Genomic DNA, 24503 nt, shown 5'->3' on the forward strand with positions numbered 1-24503 from the left:
TACACAAACAATATTATAAACATATTCAATTATTAAAAAAGATATTTTGTTAAATTATGCTGCTGACATTAATCATAAGAAATGACAGCCAGTATTTATTTTTCCGATTTAATTAAATATGTACATTTTTCATGTACATTTATTTTACATTTAATGTTGTGAGTCGAATGATGAAAAAATATTTTTTTTAAATATGTTTTCAGACTAGTTCAATTTTCCCGAACTTCTCCATGGTTTTTGCCCGAATGCGACAATTTTCACCAGCACTATAGCATTTGAGTTCAGTTGACCCCGACCTCTCACTGGCATAGGAAACGGGGGGCAAGGCCTCCCCCCCCCCCTCCACACACACACACTTTTTAGATATTTTGCTTTATATTTGCTTTATAATAGTGTAAAAGTGTATAAATATAAAAGTGTGCCCCCTCACGCTCGTGCCTCTAGCCCCCCGCAACTCCCTTCCGCCTCGTACGCTTCTGCTAGAACAACTTCAGAGAAAAACTTGGACATCTGGCGGTATAGCAGCATTGTGGTTTCACAGTTTGCGACTGGGCGACGACCAGCGGGTTGTGTGGTGTTAAGTGGACTAGGCCAAGATGCCAAACAAAGGGATGGAAGATACCGACCAAGAACAGAAGACAATTAAAGATCCGTATAAACGAAGCCATTAAAGAAGTACAGAATTACTCCAACGAATTCGCCGAAAAGTTTATAAAAAAGAGAGAGAGAAAGAAGAAAAAAAAAAGCCAAACATTAATTAATAAAAAAATAAAATAAATAAAATTAAAAACATTATTTCCAAGGTTCAATACAGGAAAAAAAGGATTAATAATCGTTATCATGTGCATGGACATGTATGAGAGAATGCCTCGATCGATTATTTCCCGCCAATGAGCTTTATCGCTCTTTCTGTCGGCTGCCGGCTTTAGCAGCAGACGAGAGTTGTATTTGTGTGTTTGTGCGAGTGATTCACGGAATGGTTGACCCAGAGTTTCCCCCGTTTCACAATGGTAAAGTGGCACCAACCGAAACACGTGCTTCAGTGTCGTACAGTAGGATGATCTATTATACGTGTACAGCGACACCACAGCGTTTGACGACTTCCAGAATATTGCTCACACAAAGGCGAGCCGATTCACTCTGTTGAGAAAGATAATATTCCATCCTATATTTGCAGTGTTTGTGTGTGTGTTCATCTGTGCGGGGGATATTAGTGGTTATCGACCTGTCATCCTATCAGATAATTTTAGAAACAGAAGCGGTGGTGGATGTAGTCACGGTGTTTGACACACGGGATACCTAGGTGCAGCAAACGTCGTCCATTACGCGGACTATTACTACAAGAAAAAACAGTTCTGAGATCGAAAATGGATTCTGTTGTTAATTGAAAGTAAGTTTTGGGTTCATTCTTTAGCAGTCATGTCGACCATCCGAAGGGCTTACATGGAGCTTTCCAGTGGGATACGGGGTCTACGTCTACACAGGGAACAACCACAGCCACAACAACAGCCCCAGCCCCAGCCCCAGCCCCAGTCTCAGCCCCAGAATAGCAGTTCTTCTCTACTGGACAGCCTACATCGGACATCTAACGGGTCCACGGTGTCAAATACAAAAGTGTCTCACTCTCCGAAAGCCGGCTTTGTTCGCAGGCTCAAGGCCTTGAATGGTCGCGCAGCACCACAGAATATTCAGGATTTATTGAATGATGAAAATTTCCTTTCTCAGTTTTTCTACTATTTCTCCGCCGAGGAGAGAGGTGTCATGTCACGAGTGTGCAGAAAGTGGAAGAAACTGTTATACCATCCCAAGTACTGGGTAGACGTGACGCCGGTCGTATATCTGAAAGGGTGGAGCAAAGACCCGACAGTGAGGCGCCACTTCTACGAAAGTCTTCAACTCAGGGCTTTTGATTCCATTTGTTTATTCGGCGCTAACGACGAGGACATAGCGGATTTCGTGAACAACTTCCCCCCATGCAAGAAGAACCTCCGCTCCATCAGTATTAGGTGTTCCAACGTGACGGACATCGGGATAGAGACGTTCTTCAAGAAGATGCCTTGCATCCACCGGGTGGAGATATCGGGCTGCAACGAGATAACGGAGACGGGCCTGTGGTCGTCGTTGAATCCCAAGATCGTCTCCCTCAGCATTAGCGACTGCATCAACGTGGCAGACGACACGATCGGTGCCATCGCCCAGCTCCTGCCCTCCCTGTACGAGTTGAACCTCCAGGCCTACCACGTGACGGACGCGGCTCTGGCATTCTTCAGCGCAAAACAGAGTTACACCCTCAGCATCCTTAGGCTCCATTCGTGCTGGGAGATTACGAATCACGGAATTGTAAATATTGTTCATTCCCTCCCTAACCTCACCGTTCTGAGCCTGTCCGGGTGCAGCAAGGTCACGGACGATGGCGTCGAACTAATTGCTGAGAACTTAAGGAAACTACGTGTCCTTGACCTTGCTTGGTGTCCACGCATCACGGACGCCTCGCTGGAATATATTGCATGTGACCTGGGTCAACTAGAAGAGCTCGTATTGGACAGGTGAGATATAAATTTCGACCAATCATTATGTGTAATATTTAGACCTTTTAAACGTTTATGGTAAAAAAAAAATGGATGGAATGTTACAACCTCTTATCATTAGAGCACATTGATTTATTAATCATTGGCTATTGGACGTCAAACTTTTGGTGATTTTGACATATATTCTTAGAGAGGAAACCCGCTACATTTTTTCCCCTATAAATATCAAGAATAGTACATATCACGGCTTTTGATATACCAGTCGTGGTGCACTGGCTGGGAAGAGAAATAGCTGCAATTCTTATAGGATAGGGAAGGTATTTGTCAAGCGTTACGTAACGTTTTCAAACCCACATGTCCTTTACATTGTTAAATTAGATTGAAGCAGTATGGCCTATATTTCTATTTAGACAGATGATTTGTTGTTATCAATTATTTATTAATACCAAAGGAAGAAGAAGAAAAGAAGACAAGAACAACCCCTAATAACGTTGGTCAAACTGGTGTTTGGTGAAAAGGAGCGTTACATAATGTTAAAAGGGGAGTGGTCTTAGTGCTACAAACCCGGTAATTCGGGGTGGCGTACAAAGATGACATCATAGAGGTGTTGTCCTGTGGTATCGTATGGAAACATTGATAAAGCATTTTTCTAGTGAAAATAATTTTAATATTAAATATGTTGTAGAATTTGTTTTTTCAATAAATAAAAATACAAAACCCTCTACAAAAAAACCCCGCAAACAACAACACAAACACACACACACGCACGCACGCACGCACATACACATACACGCACGCACGCACACGCACGCACACACACCTTTCGAAGAAAGGTTAAGAAATTATGTTTAAAAGACAGTTTTTGGCCTGTTTTATTCAGTTGGAAACCATGCATTGATATGCCCACCTGCCCTAGTGTCTCTTAGTACAATGAACTGTAGTGATGTCATGGAGATAAATGTCTCCCAGTTACCCGTAGTCCATGACAACAAAATACTAAGGTTGTAGTCTTCAAATAGATTTGTTTATTAGCACCAGTAGCATAAAATACTGCCACCAGATGTTACTGTCATGTTACAGATTCAAATCAGATGTTAAATATTATACTTTAACTATTAGCATATTATTTAAATAAGAAAAAGAAAGGATAGTTTGTTACACGATATCCTAGCACATTTTAGACTGCACTTATCACTATGCCTATCTCTCTTTTTGTCTGTCTTTTTGTAAGGGGGCGGGGGGGGGGGGGGGGGGGGGGAACTGTAGTCCTGTAGAAAATCCTCATATTCGGGCAAAAAACAATAGAGAAATTCAGGGGAAAATCAGCCTACCCTACAACAATAGGAACCCGTATGCCTATGCGAGTAGTAGGTACGGCGTGCCGTACCTACTACTTATGCGCTCTCTCTCTCTCTCTCTCTCTCTCTCTCTCTCTCTCTCTCTCTCTCTCTCTCTCTCTCTCTCTCTCTCTCTCTCTTCTAGGTAATGTTTTGTTTTCAAGACGCGAGTGGGGGAAATAAAGAATGAAGGAATGAAGGAATGAATGTTTAACGACACCCCAGCACGAAAAATACATCGGCTATTGGGTGTTAAACTATGGTAATGCAAACAAATAAGGTGATGATCAACATCAATATAAAAATTCAAGATTTAAATAAAAACAGTGCAAAGAACTGTGCAAAAATACAAATATCACAGACTTTTACTCAAAATTTCAATTTGTGCTGTATTGGCCATTCTCAAAGTGAATGATACACCCCTGCACCACAGTGAGGTTACAGCAGGGGTGGGGGAAATAAATACATATAAATGTTGACTGATACTGACTGACGCGGGCTACTTAGGGGTGGGGTGTGGGTATATATAAAGTATTTTTGAATATCAGCCTTATATATACAGTTGAGCACCGTTGCTTGAGTCAATATTTCGCTTGTGTCGATACGACTGTTCGGTCCCGGACAAAACGTGTATTAACCATCATGTTTTTATCTCGGTTGTTTGATACAACTGTTTGTTTGTTTGTTTTGTTTAACGACACCACTAGAGCACATTGATTTATTAATCATCGGCTATTGGATGTCAAACATATGGTCATTTTTGACAGTCATAGAGATGAAACCCGCTACATATTTTCATTAGTAGCAAGGGATCTTTTATATGCACTATCCCATAGACAGGATAGCACATACCACGGCCTTTGATATACCAGTCGTGGTGCACTGGCTAGAGCAAGAAATAGCCCAATAGGCCCACCGACGGGAATCGATCCTAGATCGATCGCGCATCAAGCGAGCGTTTTACCACTGGGCTACGTCTCACCCTCGATACGACTGAGTCGATATTACGTTTGTGTCGATATATTGGTGGACCTCAACTAAGATTTTTATTGGAATGCGAGCTTCCTCTCTCAATATCTGTGGTCTTTAACCATATGTCTGACGCCATATAACCGTAAAATAAAAATGTGTTGAGTGCGTCATTAAATACTACATTTCCTTCCTTCCTTCCTTCCTTCCAATAGCCGATGACTGATTAATCAATGTGCTCTAGTGGTGTCGTTAAACAAAACAAACTTTAAAAAATATATATTTGTAGTAGTCTGGCTTCATTTTCCTTTGATTTTCGTGGGTTTTTTTTTTTTTTTTTTACAATAAAGTTTCAAGTAGGCTGTTCTGAGCACACACTTTTGAGCTGTCTGTCCAAGACATTGGGTTAGTTCTTGGAGAGAAGTCGGTGTACTGGCCTTACACCTCCACACTCGGCCGTTAAAACTCAACTCTCTGGGTGCGAGCCGGTACCGGAATACGAACCCAGCACCTACCAGCCTTAAGGCCGATGGCTTAACTACTACTACTACAGCGCTCGCTTGATGCTCGGTCGGTCTGTGATCGATCCCCGTCAGTGATCCCATTGGGCTATTTCTTGCTCCAGCCAGTGCACTACGACTGATATATCAAAGGCCGTCGTGTGTGCTATCCTGCTGTGTGCATATAAAAGATCCCTTGCTACTATTGGAAAAAATGTAGCAGGTTTCTTCTCTGAGACTATATGTCACAATTACCAAAATGTTTGACATCCAGTAGCCGATGATTAATAAATCAATGTGTTCTAGTGGTGTCAAAAAAAAAAAATCAAAAAAAAAAAAAAACCTTTCTCGGAGTAAACCATTATCCAACAGTCTATTTGCGTGTCAAGAGTAGCGTGCTTTGTCTTTAGATGGGCGTAGAACTGAAAATAAAATATACCCTTCAATACGACGACATCCTCCGCATAGACGTAATGGTGGTGAAAATAGCTCCGAGCTGTGACACTCGATCAAAAGTCGACCGTGCACGCCAGCATGTTACGCTATATCGGGTCAGGATGTCCTTACCTAGATTCTAACCAATTTTCAGCAACCTTTCCAGAAAACACCATAATTACCCTAATAATTACAGTGGAACATGCAATCGTTTTAGAACTCTGCTGCATCATCGTAATATAACAGGATACTTGAAATCAAGACCTAACCAATCGCCAGTGAACTGATTTCGAAATATCGGCCACTTTAACTTCCTTTTGAAGTCCCCCATTACAGAGAACTTAAAACAGTTGACTACAAGGCATGGCTTGGACTCAGATACTTGCGTGTTACTCAAGATGCAGTAGTAGAGTTTCTGAAGTCAAGATTCGCTTATAGCGTCTTCCAAATACAGGGAACACTGCAGTGGGGTTAAGATGAAACAAAAATAGATTTGGCAATTTGACGAAGTTTTTGGTAATAAAGTATAGTAAAACTCAGTTTAGTCCCGTTCCAACCAAAGCCTCAAAACTGATATATCAAAGGCCGTGGTATGTGTTGTCCTGTCTTTGGGGAAAATGCTTAATAAAAGACCCCTTGAAAAAATATATCAACTTTGCTCGGAGTCTGTCACAATAACCAAATGTTTGACATTCAATAGCCGATGATTAATAAATGAATCTGCTCTAGTGGTGTCATTAAACGAAACAACCTCTCTGTTTCTCTTCTCTATCTCTTTCTGTGTGTGTGTGTGTCTCTTTCTTTTTCTCTGTCTCTCTCTCTCTGTCTCTCTCTCTGTCTGTCTCTCTCTCTCTGTGTTTGTGTCTCTCTTTCTTTGTCTCTGTCTGTCTGTCTGTCTCTCTGTCTCTCTCTGTCTCTCTCTCTCTCTCTCCTCTCTCTCTCTCTCTCTCTCTCTCTCTCTCTCTCTCTCTCTCTCTCTCTCTCTCTCTCTCTCTCTGTGTGTGTGTATGTGTGTGTCTCCGACTCTTCGTAGAAAATTCTTTATGAAAATTATATTTCGAACATACGAGTTTGTTACGCTTCAGCTGTGTCTTGTCATTACATTTTGGACTAGTCAGATTATGCCTTTAACGAGGCATGCAAATCTCATTGATTTCAGTCCCTCATCCCAGTCACTACTCATCTGGTATTAACAATAACATATTATATATATATATATATATATATATATATATATATATATATATATATATATATATATATATAAGTATATATATATACAATAATCCTAGGTTACACCAGCTGTTAGTTGTCATTTTGCTTTCACGTGACACTCTCGTTGACTGGTACTTTGCGCTACCAGTCTTGGCGTGGTGATGATCGGACTATAACTAACTTAGAATAACAGTGATTTGCTATCTGGACGATTGGTTCTTGGTCATAGTCATTCTGTTCATAGTGAATAATATATAACGTTGTGTTCGGCTTTAGGTAATTATCGATTCCGATTTGTTATCCCCTGTAAGTGCTGGGGTGGCAAAAGTCTTAAGGACTAGCTTTTTCCCTTGTCAGAACGGAGATAGAAACTAAGAAAGAAAGTGTGGTTCCTTCTACGTCCGAAAATGGTTACATTACCTTATATATAGCTATCCCTGTCCCGAGTCAGATCCCCGATCCTATCGGAGGCCGGATTCGGGATAGGCGTGTTCGAAACCCTAGTGGTATATGGACACGTTAAACAAGTTTCTAAGCTATATATAGCTGGTATTCAAAACTTGTGGCATCATGTTTCAACGGTTTCTCAACCAAAACAATGCAACAAGTGGACACACAAACCAAAAATGTATAACCTACCGTACTCATTAAAACGACATACCCTAGTTTTTAAACACTAAGGAATATGTTTTTTACTAGTATAGCCGTTTTTGACAACTGAAATCATACTTCACTTAGATTTTATGGTTTATAGTATCACTTTCCGTACTTTCGAAGAGCTTTTGGTCATCCTGGTGTTTTTAATATCACAAAATGCATTTCTCATATTTTTAAAAACGCACGTGCGTCTGAGAATTAATAGTTATGGAGTCGAGTTTTAATCTATTTTTAGAGGGCATTTCACCATTTCAAAGTCACAGACTCATGTTTCACTCAGTTGTAACTTTATCCAAATGTGTTACAGGTTTGTAGATTAACTAAACTTCGTGTTAATTTTAGTGTTGAAACTAGGGTCTGTCCCTTTAAGTCCCGATTGAAGTACGTGCGTCATTATTAACAAAATAAATCGTCGAACGACAACCTTCAAAATTTTCCCCGCCATTTCAAATTTGATAAATAGAGGGAAGCAACTCGCTCTGCACATTAAGAAAAGTATTGACTTAATGTGCGCCCTGCACTAGCTTTTTCCTCGAGTGGCAAAAACTGCACAGTCATCACTATCTGTTAAAGGTTTTACACTAGGTGACCTGTGATACTGATGTACGCACACACGCGCGAGTGCGCGCGCACGCGCACACACAGATACACACACTCACACTCACACACAGAGACACACACACACACACAGAGAGAGAGAGAGAGAGAGAGAGAGAGAGAGAGAGAGAGAGAGAGAGAGAGAGAGAGAGAGAGAGAGAGAGAGAGAGAGAGAGAGAGAGAGAGAGAGACAGACAGACAGACAGACAGACAGACACATAAAAACATACAGACACACAGAGAGAGAGAGAGAGAGAGAGAGAGAGAGAGAGAAAGAGAGAGAGAGAGAGAGAGAGAGAGAGAGAGAGAGAGAGAGAGAGAGAGACAGACAGACAGACAGACACACACACATAGACAGACAGATAGACACAATGTATGTATTATGTGACATGTATTATGTATTCAGGTATTATACATAAGTAAAAAAACGTAGAATAAATAAATGCAATTGGATTTTAAACATTAATTTTACACCATGCAGTGTTTTGACAAAATGTTTGTATCGGTTATTATATATACCTTTGACAAACAGTGTGTGTGTGTGTGTGTGTGTGTGTGTGTGGATGTGTGTGTGTTTTGATGTTTGAATATCAACATGTTTCTGAGGTGTTAAACAAACACTTTATTCCCATCCCATCCCTTCTCTTCACCCCCCCCCCCCCCCCCCCCGAGTCTTATGCAAAAGCCAGCCTTAAATGGTATTTCCATGCAGAAACCAGCCACCTTGCAATCTAATTATACTGGGGTTGGGAATTGAATGGATGACTGACCGATCGAACTCGCGATTTATAATTGAACTCAGGAATGAATCATCATGTTAAGTCGACCGTGGAATTTGTTATGACTCCTAGAACCACATGCAATCCGTGAGTTTTAAAGAAAGGCATTGGACGAACCCGGTTCGAAACGGCCGAACTGTGAAAACATCGATATTTTCTCTTTTGTCATGTCATGCATGAACAACAGTTTGCGGTGATGACCTATCAGCTTCAGTGGTGCAGTGGTTAAGCCAATCGGCATGTGCCGGCGTCGGTGGTGTTGTGGTTAAGCTATCAGACTACAAGCTGATAGGTACGGGGTACGCCAATCTAATTAAAATTAGCTCCACTATGTAATAGTGGAGCTAATTTTAATTAGATTGGGGGTTCGCAGCCCGATACCGGCTCCAACCCATAACGAGTTCTTAAAGGCTCAATTCATTCATTCATTTTATTTATTCACATGCTTCCATACCACGAAGGTTTCAAGCATGTCTGTCCCGGGGTCGAGTTCTGGATAGCCAGAGGTCTACTCCGGGACAGATAAAGGCTCAATGGGTAAGGCCACTACACGCTCTTCTCTCTCACTAACCACTAACCAACTAACAACTAACCCACTGTCCTGGACAGACAGCCCAGATAGTTGTGGTGTGTGTCCAGAACAGCATGCTTGAACCTTGATTGGATATAAGCACGAACATAAGTTGAAAAAAATGGTTACGGTGTAGGTGTAAGGCCACTACACCCTCTTCTCTCTCACTAACAGCTAACCTACTAACAACTAACCTACTGTCCTGGACAGACAGCCAAGATAGCTGAGGTGTGTGTGTCCAGGACAGCGTGCTTGAACCTTAATTCTGAGACAAACGTATTATAACCAGAAATGAGAAAGGCCCAAACTAGTTGGTGGGTTCCAGGTGGGCCCCAGATGTACGGATCAGTAACGTCTGGCAACTGTAGGTTGAGTTTGACGACACCACTAGAGCACATTGATTTATTAATGGACGTCAAACATTTGGAAATATGGACATATAGTCTTAGAGAGGAAAACCCCGATTAGTAGCAAGAGGTATTTTATATGCACCATCTAACAGACAGGATAATACATACCACGGCCTTTGATTAACCAGTCGTGGTGCATCAGGCAACTGTACGATGAGGTATCATACCAGGGCAACCGGCAGCTCTATACTTAGGTCTCAAGCGTTTCAACAATGACAGAAAACAAATGAAGTGTCTTTAAGTCTGGTAGGTACTGGGTTCGCATCTTGGTACCGGCTACCAAACACAGAGATTTTTAACGGGTCAGTAGAATTGAAGTTACAAAGCTTACTAATCACTGACAATTAATCAATAATGCTGAAAAAAGAGACAAAGTAGGGTGGGGCGAGTTTTATGATCCAGTCGAATTCCGGGAAACAATAATATTTTTAAAGTTTCGCCTTGATATACGACATAATCTCCATTGGTTTTTAATACATTACACAGGACGTGTAGTAACACGGCGTAGAATTACTGGGTTGTTTGCAGACAGCCGCGTTTTTATTGATTATTATGGAGCGCCCATAAATATGAGACGAACAAACTGTCACATCGTAACGTTCAGAGGGATCGGCGCTGGTGTCGACGATATGCAATTCCCAAATTCCTAAATGATGGATTTTTTTTGTTTTTCCGAGCGTAAGCTGCGCCGATTGAAAATGTTTACACTCATTAATCAAACGCTCCCTGGTTGTATTATCGAGCTGGTTGGTCATTCAGTATATAATATAACAGAGGCGGATCGGGGGGGGGGGGGGGGGCAGGGGCCCGCCTCCCTAAATTTTACGACAGTTATAATTTTATTATATATTAATTTTCATCCCCTCCAAACCTCCCCCAAAGTTCCTTTGGCATTCCACCTCATGTCATTGAGCCCCCCCCCCCCCCCCCCCCCAATGGATTTTCTGGATCGGTCACTGATATATGTGATAATATACGCTTTGGATATTTTTCAGTTGTAGAAAAGTAATAGAATAAATAAATAGAATAAATAAATGCAATTGGGTTTTAAATATTCATTTTACACCATAGTTCCATGCAGTGTTTTGACAAAATGTTTGTATCGGTTATTATATATACCTTTGACAAATTTTGTGTGTGTGTGTGTGTGTGTGTGTGTGTGTGTATCTGTCTTTACGTCCTGTTCTCCCCACTATTTTAATCATGTTTTTGTTTTTTTATAAATATAAAATAAGATCGGTAAGTCTAAGAGTGTGTGATGCTCATGCATTTAAATGGTACATTACGCCATAGGCAGACCCCCCCCCCCCCCATCCTGAAAGTAAAAACCAGCAAAACAAAAACAACCCACTTAACTGTCATCGCATATAATGACGACCTTGTACTTGTCAATAGACGTTGAAATACACAAATCGATTCTTACATATACTGCCCTACTTAAAATAGTTGTAAAGCATAAACAGTTAAAGTTTAAACCTTTGTTTTGTTTAACGACACCACTAGAGCACATTGGCTATTGGGTGTGAAATATTTGCTAATTTTGACATATAGTCATAGAGAGGAAACCCGCTACATTTAGTTTTTTCATTAATGTAGGCCTATATCGCATAAATAAAAATTCTAATAGTTGTCCTATATCACATACTGAATGTTTCTAATATGTCGCATTCTGAAAAACTCGCATGCATGTATTATTCAAATAGCATCTAACTTGATGACTGGTTGTTGATATAGCATCTAATTTGATGTTTGGTTGTTGATATAGATGTGTGTAAGAAAGGCGTTTTTAAACTCTGGTAGTTCCGGACCTGCACCCAACCAACATTGTAACTTAGCCATATATTTATTTTGAGCTGAGAGACAGTTTTTGCGCCTAACGTTATAGATGAATGCGATATGATAGAAGACACTGGTAATCAGTTGGCGAGCGCTTGGTCTCTCCACAACGCCACAGCCATTTGTACGTCCTGTTCTACCCACTCCCACCCCGACTCTGATGATAAGAAGTTTGTTTTGTTTAAGACACCACTAGAGCACATTGATTTATTAATCATCGGCTATTGGATGTCACCCATATTTTCATTTCGACACAGTCATAGAGAGGAAACCCGCTACACTTTTCCATTAGTAGCAAGATATCTTTTATATGCACCATCCCACAGACAAGATATCATATACCACGGCATTTGATATATCAGTCGTGGTGCACTGGCTGTGACGACAAATAGCCCAATGGGCCCCACTGACGGGGATCGATCCCAGACCGACCGCGCATCAAGCGAGCACTTTACCACTGGGCTACGTCCCGCCCCTCGGATAAAAAGGACAGGAATTACATTTGAACAAATATACGTTTTCATTTTTATTTGTTTGTTTACTAATTGTTTAGTTATGTTTATGTTTATGTTTTGTTTTTTGTTTGTTTTGGTCTAGGTGGGGATAGGGTCTTCACGTCTTGTCACGTCTTTTCGACAGGTATGGCTATGTCAAAGTGCATAGTCAAAAACAACAAAAACACCCCCCCCCCCCCCCCCCAAAAAAAAAATAAAAAAATCCAACAACAACAATCATGTCTTGTCTTATTTATTGCATCTGCCATTTATTCGTTTGTTGACGCGCACGTTACAAACACATTAGTACTTGACCCATTAGTCTGGCACACTGTGCCGTGAAAAGTGTTTACAGCTTGGCTCTAGATCTGTGCATGTTGCAGGAACTCCGGTATGTAGGAATGTCGTGCAGGATTCCAAGATAATTGGAGCATACCTGTGTATAACGCCGTTGCGCCGAGAGCCACATTGACATGCCATACTGTACTCCGTTTATTAGTCACTTCGTACTAACCGGGGCGTGACGTAGCCCAGTGGTACAGCGCTCGCTCGATGCGCGGTCGGTGTGGGATCGATCCCCGTCGTGGGCCCATTGGGCTATTTCTCGTTCCAGCCAGTGCACCACGACTGGTATATCAAAGGCCGTGATATGTACTACCCTGTCTGTGGGATGGTGCATATAAAAAATCCCTTGCTGCTAATCGAAAAGAGTAGCCCATGAAGTGGCGACAGCGGATTTCATCTCTCAATATCTGTGTGGTTCTTAACCATATGTCTGACGCCATATAACCGTAAATAAAATGTGTTGAGTGCGTCGTTAAATAAAACATTTCTTTCTTTCTTTCTTTCTTTCTTTCGTACTAACCAGTGTCCCATTACTGATACATTAACAAAAAGTTTTTGTTTTTGTTTTTTGCTTAACGACACGACTAGAGAACATTGATTAATGAATCATCGACTATTGGATATATAAAACATTTGGTAATTCTGACACGAAGTAATCAGAGGAAAGCCATTACATTTCTTTCTAATGCAGAAAAGGATCTTTTATGTGCACTTTCCCCATAAACAGGAACGCACATACCACAGCCGTTGATCAGATGTGGTGCACTGGTTGTAACGAGAAAAAAAATTCAGTCAGTTGAATTATCCTCTGCGGGGTGGTTCGATCCTGCGACGCAAGCACCTCAACCCGACTGAGCTAAATCCGGCTCCTGGTACATCAAAGACCGCTTGCTGTCCTGTCTGTGACTAATTGTATATAAGAGATCATTTGCTGCTAAACGCAAACTGTAGCGGGTTTTCTCTTCTAAGTCAACAGGGCTATTTCTCAGTCCATCCAGTGCACCACGACTGGTATATCGAAAAAAACCGTGATATTTGCTATCCTGTCTGTGAGATGGTGCATATAAGAGATCTCTTGCTACTAATGGACAAATGTAGCGGGTTTCCTTTCTAAGACTATATGTAAAAATTACCAAATGTTTGACATCCAATATCCAATGATTAATAAATCAAGGTGCTCTAGTAGCGTCATTAAACAAAACAAACAAAGTTAATATGTCAGAATTATCAAATATTTTACACCCAAAAGCCATTGATTAATAAATCGGTGTGATCTAGTTATATCGTTGAACAAAACAAACTTTAAGTTTAGCTTTCGAACCACTGGAAAGCAATGTAGATCGATGATAGAGCAGTGATTTTGTTCTGTGTGCTATAGGTCATAGGATCGATATTTCTCCACGGACAGACAGGACATGTTGTGTATCAAAGAGTGGCATACATTTGCAAGAAAATAAAATAAGGGATCATAAGACTTCATATGAATGCTGATGTACAGACTCATTTATGTATGTGTATGTGTATGTATGTAGTTGTGCGTGTCTATGTATGTATGTATGTATGTATTGATGTATGAATATCTATATATTGTATGTATGTCGAGGTTGACGATTACATATACACTGGCGCAGAGGATAATTAAATCATTTCTGGCCTCACAAATTGTCTCATGCCGTTGCTCTATGTATGTATGTACGTACGTACGTGTGTGTGTGTGTGTGTGTGTGTGTGTGTGTGTGTGTGTGTGTGTGTGTGTGTGTGTGTATGAATATTTATATAATGTATGTATGTCGGGCTTGACCTACATGGGGCCTACGCGATCGATCCCGCTTACGTGCATCAACCAGTGGGCAAACCTGGCACTGGTTAGTATGTACTAGTATTGATGTAAACATGTTGGCTTTGACTATTACATACACATATATTAACGTACTGGCGATAATTGCATCCTTTCTAGCCTTACATGGCACCGAATCGCCCGCAACATGCAGACTTGCCACGATACGTTTGACTATTACATACACAGATATTAACGTACTGGCGATAATTGCATCCTTTCTAGCCTCACATGGCACCGAATCGCCCGCAACATGCAGACTTGCCACGATACGTTTGACTATTACATACACAGATATTAACGTACTGGCGATAATTGCATCCTTTCTAGCCTCACATGGCACCGAATCGCCCGCAACATGCAGACTTGCCACGATACGTTTGACTATTACATACACATATATTAACGTACTGGCGATAATTGCATCCTTTCTAGCCTTACATGGCACCGAATAGCCCGCAACATGCAGACTTGCCACGATACGTTTGACTATTACATACACAGATATTAACGTACTGGCGATAATTGCATCCTTTCTAGCCTCACATGGCACCGAATCGCCCGCAACATGCAGACTTGCCACGATACGTTTTGGACTACCGAGTCATTCATAAAAAAGAAAAAAAGAAAGAAATGTTTTATTTAACGACGCACTCAACACATTTTATTTACGGTTATATGGCGTCAGACATATGGTTACGGACCACACAGATTTTTGAGAGGAAACCCGCTGTCGCCACTACATGGGCTACTCTTCCGATTAGCAGCAAGGGATCTTTTATTTGCGCTTCCCACAGGCAGGATAGCGCAAACCATGGCCTTTGTTGAACCAGATATGGATCACTGGTCGGTGCAAGTGGTTTACACCTACCCATTGAGCCTTGCGGAGCACTCACTCAGGGTTTGGAGTCGGTATCTGGATTAAAAATCCCATGCCTCGACTAGGATCCGAACCCAGTACCTACCAGCCTGTAGACCGATGGCCTGCCACGACGCCACCGAGGCCGGTTCATAAAAAAGAATGCTCGTTAACCCATCCATATGCTTTGTCTTACAATCTACGCGGTCGATCCCGCTTACGTGCATGAACCAGTGGGCAAACGTGGCACTGACTAGTATATATGTCGATGTGTGTGTGTGTGTGTGTGTGTGTGTGTGTGTGTGTGTGTGTGTGTGTGTGTGTGTGTGTGTGTGTGTGACTGTGTGTGTGTGGGTGGATGTGGGAGTGGGTGTAGGTATGTGCAGGTGCAGACGTGAAAATGTACGTTCATAGTTATGTACGACTGTACATATGTGTAGCAATGTGTGTTATCACAATATATCTGCCCCTGCGCGTGCTGTAACCTCACCGTGGTGCAGGGGTGTAACATTCTCAGCACACATTGAAATTTTGAGTAAAAGTCAGTATCTATCTGTGATATTTGTATTTTTGCACAGTTCTTTACACCGCTCCCCTAAATTTTGCGACAGTTATAATTTTATTATATATTAATTTTCAATTTTTTTACGACCCCCCTTCAAACCTCCCCCAAAGTTCCGTTGGCATTCCGCCTTATGTCACCCCACCCCCCACCCCACCCCCACCCCAAATGGATTTTCTGAATCCGCCACTGTTAACCATAGTGTCAGGAACATAACCGTGCTAATGACGTTCTAATCCGCACTACTGAGATTCAGTCCAAGTTTACATATTAATTTTGTATTTCATACAGACATTTCGCGGCTAATAGTGATTAGAATTTGATCTACAATACTAAGTGTTTTTCTCGGCATATCTCTTGCTGCTTAGCAGTAGCGGGGGAGCCGCACGTATTCCAGTGGTAAAGCGCTCGTCTAGTGCGCGGTCGATCTAGGATCGATCCCAGTTAGTAGGCCCATTGGGCTATTTCTCGCTGCAGAAAGTGCTCCACGGCTATCCTGTCTATGCTGCATATAAAAAATTCCCTGCTGTTAATGGCGTGGCGGTAACGGGTTTTCTCTCTCATTATCTGTGTGGTCCGTATAGAGAATAATACATGAGTGGCCGTTAGATACCATTTATCTCACAACGAGTTGTTTTAAAATGTATCTTACGAGCGAAAGCTAGGTTTTACGCAAATTTTAACATCTTTATCGACTAAAAGATATTTACAGCCCTTTGCACTTGTAGCCGACTTACGCGTCACAGATACATGATTGTCAGGTTAACTATACGCCACAGTGTAATCGATTTCCACCGTACTGCTTTTTTACTGGACGTATGGCATTGGTGACCTGGTCATCACCTAGGAGCAGCCAGTCGTATGTCTTGAAATTGTTAACACACGTACGTGTGTAGACAAGTATGTGTTATCAAAAATAACGCATGATGTTCGCACCAACGGGTGAGTAAGAAAATCATATAAACGTAATAAAAATGTGTTGAGTGCGTCGCTAAAAATATCATCCCTTCTTTTTGGCATAAGATAAGGTAAATAATCATCTTTCAGGGTGAATTTTTAATTTCTTTCAGCGCAATCCTTCATGGTGCGATGTATTCTTTGACGGGTTTTTAAAAAAATATTTTTGAGGTCGGTTAAATGTTTGGTGCTATGTAAATGTATGTGGTTGGTTTACCTAATATCTCTTATGCTGCATGTAGTGTTTATTCAGAAATCTGGACGCCTTACACATTCCATAGCACATTGTATAAGATCCTCCCCCGTTCTGTACCATCCCATACGCCTATCTGTTGATGTCAATCAGTACTGACCTGCCAAGGTGAAAGGTAGTATGTGCAAATGAAGTACAATATGAGTTAAAGGCATATTGTCAAAGTATTACCTGAACAAAAATAATTTGATTTGTCCCTAAATGTACTTTATTTAACTATCTTCATAACCACCATACTCCATTTATTAATGATATTTTTTAAAAATAATTGAATTATAGCAATGGTCCATAATTCCAAAACTAAAATTGCCGTGAGGGTTGACATGGATTTCACTCCGCTATGGTTCAGTGAAGGTGATGCAATAGCTACATTTGGTTTCCAACAATTAATGTAATTTTTGGTTATTATCCATTTTTAGAGAAATAAGGTCCTTAAATCCGTGACAGTATGCCTTTAACAAATGAATTGTTTTCTTTTAAAATAAGCGTCAAAATATAGTCACATATTAGATAAATATCTTCCTGAAACACTTACCCAATAGCTTATTGTGTTTAGCCATAGCAGGGCACAGATGATCATGATTTATTAATCATTAGCTATTGGATATCACACATTTGGTAATTTTGACATATAGTCTGAGACATGAAATCCGCTACATTTTTCCATTAGTAGCAAGGGATCTTTTATATGCACCATCCCACAATCAGGATAGCACATACCACGGCCTTTGATAAACCAGTCGTGGTGCACTGGCTAAAATGAGAAATAACCCTTTGGGCCCACCGACGGGGATCGATCCTGGTCCGACCGCACATCAGACGAGCGTTACCACTTAACTGGGCTACGTCCTGCCCTAGATGCTCATGAATGCAGGTTAAATGGATTTCGTCTATCTAACACTGCAGAACAAGCATCACAATTATTATATATATATATGTGACACATATCAGCCACTGGTTAAACAATGTGCTGGGGTATCATTAAGCAAACATTCGCTTCGTTCATTCCAGTGGAGAGTTGCAAAATCAGCTGCGTTTTATGGTTACATAACGGGAGAGTTCTTACTCTGAATTTCGTTTTTCTTCTTTCTTTTTTTCTTGCACAGTATACCATTCATTCATAGACTGTAACCCCCTAGCCTCCCTTCTCCCCTCTCCCCATCATTTTCCAGCGTCCCTTAATTGAAAAATCACTGTTATGAAAATGAAGTATTGGCTTAACCCGTGGCCATATAAATACAGACTGTTTCCAGAAGTATATTAAAACCGGAGTCGGTGTACCCATCCGTTATTAAGTTTGTCTGTACCAGAGACTGCGAAATCAACCAGTAGTCTTGTTTTGTCAATTACGTTTGAAGTACGAAACTATACATCATGTCGGTTTTTTTCTCCCACTGTAATTTAAAACATTAACGCTACTGAATTCGATGAATAGTTAATAGTTTTGGAGCCATTATTCGACGATGGGAAATAAAGACCGTAGGCGTAATGAATCGGTTGGCCTCAGATTACAGTTATCTTCCCATTTGGTTGTCCAAAATCCGGAAGTTTCACCGCGCAAGTAGTCTGCTGTTTGACTGTGATTATTTCATGGCAGACAGCTATGAAGTGGCAACTGTTTGACTGAAGTGACAGGGGATAGCATGTAGTTTGTAAACATGTGTAACTTGTTGACATTGAAGACTTGTTTGTGGTAATTCCGGCCCATGCAAAAGTAGTGCTTTTTGTGTAAAATGGGTGTACTCCGGCCTGGTTTAGAGGGTGTGTCTGTTTAAACCAATATGCTGGGAGAAAGAGCTGGACAACAGGGGTTGTCCTTTTCAGGGTATGTGTCCCCCATGCAGGCAAAGGTACATACAAAACTTCACGGGCCTGCTGATATTAATAAAAATGTTATAGCCACTAAGGCTATATAGAAACATATAGCGAAATTAATTGTGGTCTGAGGCCGGTTCACTAATGGTCTCGGCACATAATTAGCTCTGGCATGAAAGAGTGCACTTGTATAGAACTCTTCACCGTCAGAGTAAATTTAGTATACTATGTACGACTTAAGGGGACAAAACCTTGATGAAGTTGAAGAAGCCACTAGACTCGCATCTCAAATTCGACCTTGATCTAGTCTGAAGTCAAAAGAGGTTAAGGGGTGCACCAGCATTAAGGAATCCAAGCAGTTCAGTAGAATTTTCATGAAAGAATATATTCTGTGATCCATCAATATCGAAAGTGTCATGCAACTACTAGTTGTAGGGAATACTCTCCCTTGACAGGCACCGTGCAAGCAAAATAACCGGCCTCGGTGGCGTCGTGGTTAGGCCATCGGTCTACAGGCTGGTAGGTACTGGGTTCGGATCCCAGTCGAGGCATGGGATTTTTAATCCAGATACCGACTCCAAACCCTGAGTGAGTGCTCCGCAAGGCTCAATGGGTAGGTGTGAACCACTTGCACCGACCAGTGATCCATAACTGGTTCAACAAAGGCCATGTTTTGTGCTATCCTGCCTGTGGGAAGCGCAAATAAAAGATCCCTTGCTGCTAATCGGAATGAGTAGCCCATGTAGTGGCGACAACGGGTTTACTCTCAAAATCTGTGTGGTCCTTAACCATATGTCTGACGCCATATAACCGTAAATAAAATGTGTTGAGTGCGTCGTTAAATAAAACATTTTTTCTTCTTTTTTTCTGCAAGCAAAATCAACATAGGTCGACCACGGAACTTTTCAATTGGCTACCCTCATCTCCGAGGACCGCCTCGTGGTATTGTTATACCAGTGAAAGTATATCACTCGCACAGTTGTTATCAGTCAGTACTACATATAACAGGCAACATCAAACCAATGGGTTATTTATATACTAAAGAAAGAAAGAAAGAAAGAAAGAAAGAAATGTTTTATTTAACGACCCACTCAGCACATTTTATTTACGGTTATATGGCGTAGGACATATGGTTACGGACCACACAGATATTGAGAGAGAAAATCCGCTGTCTCCACTTCATGGGCTACTCTTTTCGGTTAGCAGCAAGGGATCTTTTATATGCACCATCCCACAGACAGGGTAGTACATACCACGGCCTTTGATATACAAGTCGTGGTGCACTGGCTGGAACGAGAAATAGTCCAATGGGCCCGCCGACGGGTATCGATCCCACACCGACCGCGCATCGAGCGAGCGCCTTACCACTTCAGGCTATATCCCGCCTTAAATACTAAAGAATAAAAACAAACTATTTGTAATCATCAAAATGCATATCAGAATTTTGTATTATTTTATTTTATGAGGAATATTTCCTGAACTGGACTATATTAAGCCAAGACAAGTAACGACACCAGCAGGGCCTCGGTGGTGTCGTGGTTAAGCTATCGGACGTAAGGCCGATAGGTACTGGGTTCGCAGCCCGGTACCGGCTCCCACCTCCAGAGCGAGTTTTAAAGATTCAGTGGGTAAGACCACTACACCCTCTTTTCATTCACTGACAACTAACCCACTGCCCTGGACAGACAGCCCATATAGCTGAGATGTGTGCCCAGGACAGCGTGCTTGAACCTTAATTGGACAAGCACGAAAATAAGTTGAAATTAAAATGAATGAAACGACACCACAAATAGTGGTATAGTGCCTTAAAGGCCAAAGCAAAAATTGCTCTTGTAGCACACCCATTCTGGACGTGTGTTCTGACAGCGGTGAGTTAATGCTTAAAGGAGACCGGACACCAAACCATATATACGGCGTAATGAATTGTTTGCTGTCATAAACCACAACACGCAACTACCGCGCTCCCCGATGGCATCAAACCGTATCAGTTTGAACCACTTGTCAGAGACTTTGTCCCTAATCCTGGAAATGTTGTCTTAGACGAAAATTCGGATGAATCAACTGCCGACGAAGACAAGGAAGCCACACGGTCATAGACTAGCATACAAGCATTTTTTTAAACATAATTTTTTTATGACATTTTTAATGTGAACTGAAGCAAATGGACCTAATTAGAAGAAAAGCACACAATATTTAATAATATTTCATCATAAATCTTGTTCAGCATAGATGTAAATATGACACGTCAGTGGATATTCCATAGGCCGATTTCACGAATTTGCAAAAAGCGTCCCTTCCTCCCCAAAGCAAGATATAATAATTTAACAAAAAACTTTATCTCGCCTTCATGTAAAATTGTTTAATCTCATTGGTTGTTTGTCGTTGGACAAATCCCGTATACCCCTGTGGGCGGAGCCAAATTCTCTTATACCCCGTCTGTAATTTCCAACAGTTTCCAGCCACCCCAGTTAATGCTAAAGCAATAATTAGATTATAAATAAATAACGTTTTTTTTTTTTTTTTTATTAATATCTGTTTCAGACAATTTCGTATTACAAACATTTGAAGTTAAAAACTCGTTTATCGATGGAACTATTTTTCGTCACTGGCAAGTGGTTTCGTTCGCGTGCGCGTGGTACGGCTCCGTTACTAAATTGTTAACAGTAACGTCTGGCGTTATTTTGATTATTTGGCTATATGGTTTAACATGTCGGCAAGACTTGTGAGCTTTTCTTTATCACATTAAGTTTTGCCATTGTAACCAAAATCTGGTGTAGATTTTATACCCGGTCCGTCAGTGCCCCCCCCCCCCCCCCCCCCCCCCCAGTCGTTCCTGCGGGCCTGTAAAAACTAAATATATTGAAAGGAGTATATTGGGTGGTTATAGGTTTGAAATGTTTTTTTTATTGAACATTTTATTTCATGCACTTTTATAAATTTTAAACAGCAATTATGTTACTATAATCTATCGAAAAAATAAAACATTATATATATACACATTAATTTCTGAGATTATTTAGTACATACATGTAAGTTTACCCTCCGCATCCTCTGGCAGAAACCCAGGGTAGGTATTAAAATAATTATTTGGTGTAGAGTATTTTTAATATGACACACAGAAAGCATTGAAAAGTACAATTTTATTATGCTTTAATAATCGACATTAGCTTTAAAACGAATTAACCATCGTTCCTTCTGGCCACAGTACATGTTGTTCCTGCCAAAGTGTTAGCATTTTAATTTTAATGACAATATACTGAACTGACTATAAACATTGTTAACTAACGTAATAATTCACGTTTTGAAGGAGTTTTGTTATAAGGTTAACAAACCAACTAGATCAAGAGACGTTAGTATGGAGTCGTTATGGGCTGTCGGTGAAAATTAATTTGTAATTATAGGTAAATAAATGTGAAGTTTAAATATTCGTATGTGAACAAATTGCAATACCTTTATTTAATGTATATCTTAAGTACATACTTGTTTTAATTTTCACATTGCAAATGTACCATAACCTGCTGTATTTAGTTGGTGTAAAGCCCGTTCGACGACAATAATGCGTCCATGTTTTAAAACAACTTTAGTTTTTTTGGAAATCGAAACCATGATGTTGGCCGTTTCTTGGGATGCATTGCTGTTACTGTTGCATTTAAACACTGCGCAGTTAACCATCATATAATTACGTCGACAGTATATAATAACACTAATTATCTTGTAAATTAAATTTCCGATAAACCTGGAGACAAAAAACAAAAGAAGAAAAGACGACTAAAAGGCACAACCAAAGAATCAACACGTATTGCTTGGTAACTCTCACCGATGACGTATTGCCTCGCTTTCGTTCAGATCTATGCATAATCCCGCCCACTTCTGTTTTTACCCCAAACCTAAGACGCGCAGCTGACCGGTGCTTCGCAGCGAGCCGGGCGTTAGAGTAATGCGGTCTTTGACGCTAACTTAATCCATTACACACTACATGTCTTTTGGTGTCCGGTCTCCTTTAAAACTGAAATTGAATAAAGTGTTTGGAATGAATGAATGAGTGAATGAATGAATGTTTAACGACACCCCAGCACAAAAATACAAATCGGCTATTGGGTTCATTCATTCCAAACACTTTATTAAATTTCAGTTTTAATACTAGTATTCGGAGACGAAAGTTAAAGTTTGCTTTATTTAACGCAATCACTAGAGTACATTAATTTATTAATCATCAGCTACTGGAATGCCAAACATTTCATAATTATGACATATAATCTTAGAGGAAACCCGCTACATTTTCCCGCCATGCACTTTGCCACAGACATAACAGCACATACCATGGCCTTTGATTTATCAGTCGTGGTGCACTGGTTGGTACGAAAGTAACTAATCGACGGAATGCAGGATGGTATGCCACTGTGGGTCCCGCCCTTGTATTCAGGTATACTCTAATTATCTTGGAATCTAGCACCGCATTCCCACGTACCAGAATCTCAACATGCAAATCGTCAAGGCGTAAACACATACCACGGGGTCTTTGATATAGCAGGCGGGCGGTATATCGTTCGAGCCAGTATTTATTTGAATCTCTATGTATAGTTCGAGGAATGAAACTACTTGTTTAAATTCCCACTCTCGTGGGTAAATTAACGAAAGGTAGTTTGTTGTTTGTTGTTCGTTTATAACTGAACAATATAAGAATATAATGTAATAGAATAAAATGAATAGAATAGAATAGAATAGAACAGAATAGATATTTAACAACACCCCAGCACGAAAAATACATCGGTTATTGGGTTTTAAATTATGATAATATAAGAACATGAATGCAGTGAAAAATTTAATTAAACGTTTTAGCAAGATTTCTTTGTTTTGAGACAGAACAACGTAGTGGGTTTCGTCTGTAATAGTATATATCAAAATTACCAAATGTTTGACATCCAATAGCCGATGATTGATAAATCAATGTGCTCTAGTGTCATTGGTGTCGTTAAAAAAAAAAATCAGACAAATTAATACTTATCTGCAATGCTCGACACCATGATTTCCCACTGCAACCAATGATACAGGAATGATATAACAAATACTGCAGTGTATGCTACCCTATATGTTATATACCTCATATAACCATTAAAGGGACCTTCCTGAGTTTGCGGCAGTTTTTAAGATGTTATCGACTAATAAAATGTTTCTACGATTAAACTTACATATTAAATATATTTTTCTTGTTTAGAATAGCAGTGTCTGTATATTCAAGGTGTTTCTGATCGTTCTAATATTTGTACTAGGTTAAATTTCATTTTATTTCCTAAAATATGTTTTTTTCGTACGTACGAAATTATTTGAAGACAAAATCCAGTTTCGACTACTTACAAGTATTAAGACGACCAGAAACACATTGAATATACAGACATTGATATTCGAAACAAGAAAATATATGTAATATGTAAGTTTAATCCTAGAAATATTGTATTAGTCGGAAACATCTTACAATGCAGCAAACTCAGGAATGTCCCTTTAATATCTACTTAATTAGACGCATAGTTTACCCAGGACAGCGTGCAT

The 24503-nt window shown here is 40.4% G+C and overlaps 1 protein-coding gene across 1 annotated transcript in view; it reads left to right on the top strand.

Annotated features, from left to right (window-relative positions):
• Positions 1-435: 435 nt before the first annotated feature.
• Positions 436-24503, top strand: part of LOC121379203 (F-box/LRR-repeat protein 16-like) — a 34145-nt gene continuing 10077 nt past the window's right edge. Inside the window, exon 1 of the mRNA XM_041507702.1 lies at positions 436-2546. Within this exon, the coding sequence (XP_041363636.1) occupies positions 1420-2546 (1127 nt within the window). The 5' untranslated portion in view covers positions 436-1419. The remainder of the gene's footprint in view (positions 2547-24503) is intronic.

Source organism: Gigantopelta aegis, chromosome 8 (assembly GCF_016097555.1).
Source record: "Gigantopelta aegis isolate Gae_Host chromosome 8, Gae_host_genome, whole genome shotgun sequence".
Taxonomy (NCBI): domain Eukaryota; kingdom Metazoa; phylum Mollusca; class Gastropoda; order Neomphalida; family Peltospiridae; genus Gigantopelta; species Gigantopelta aegis.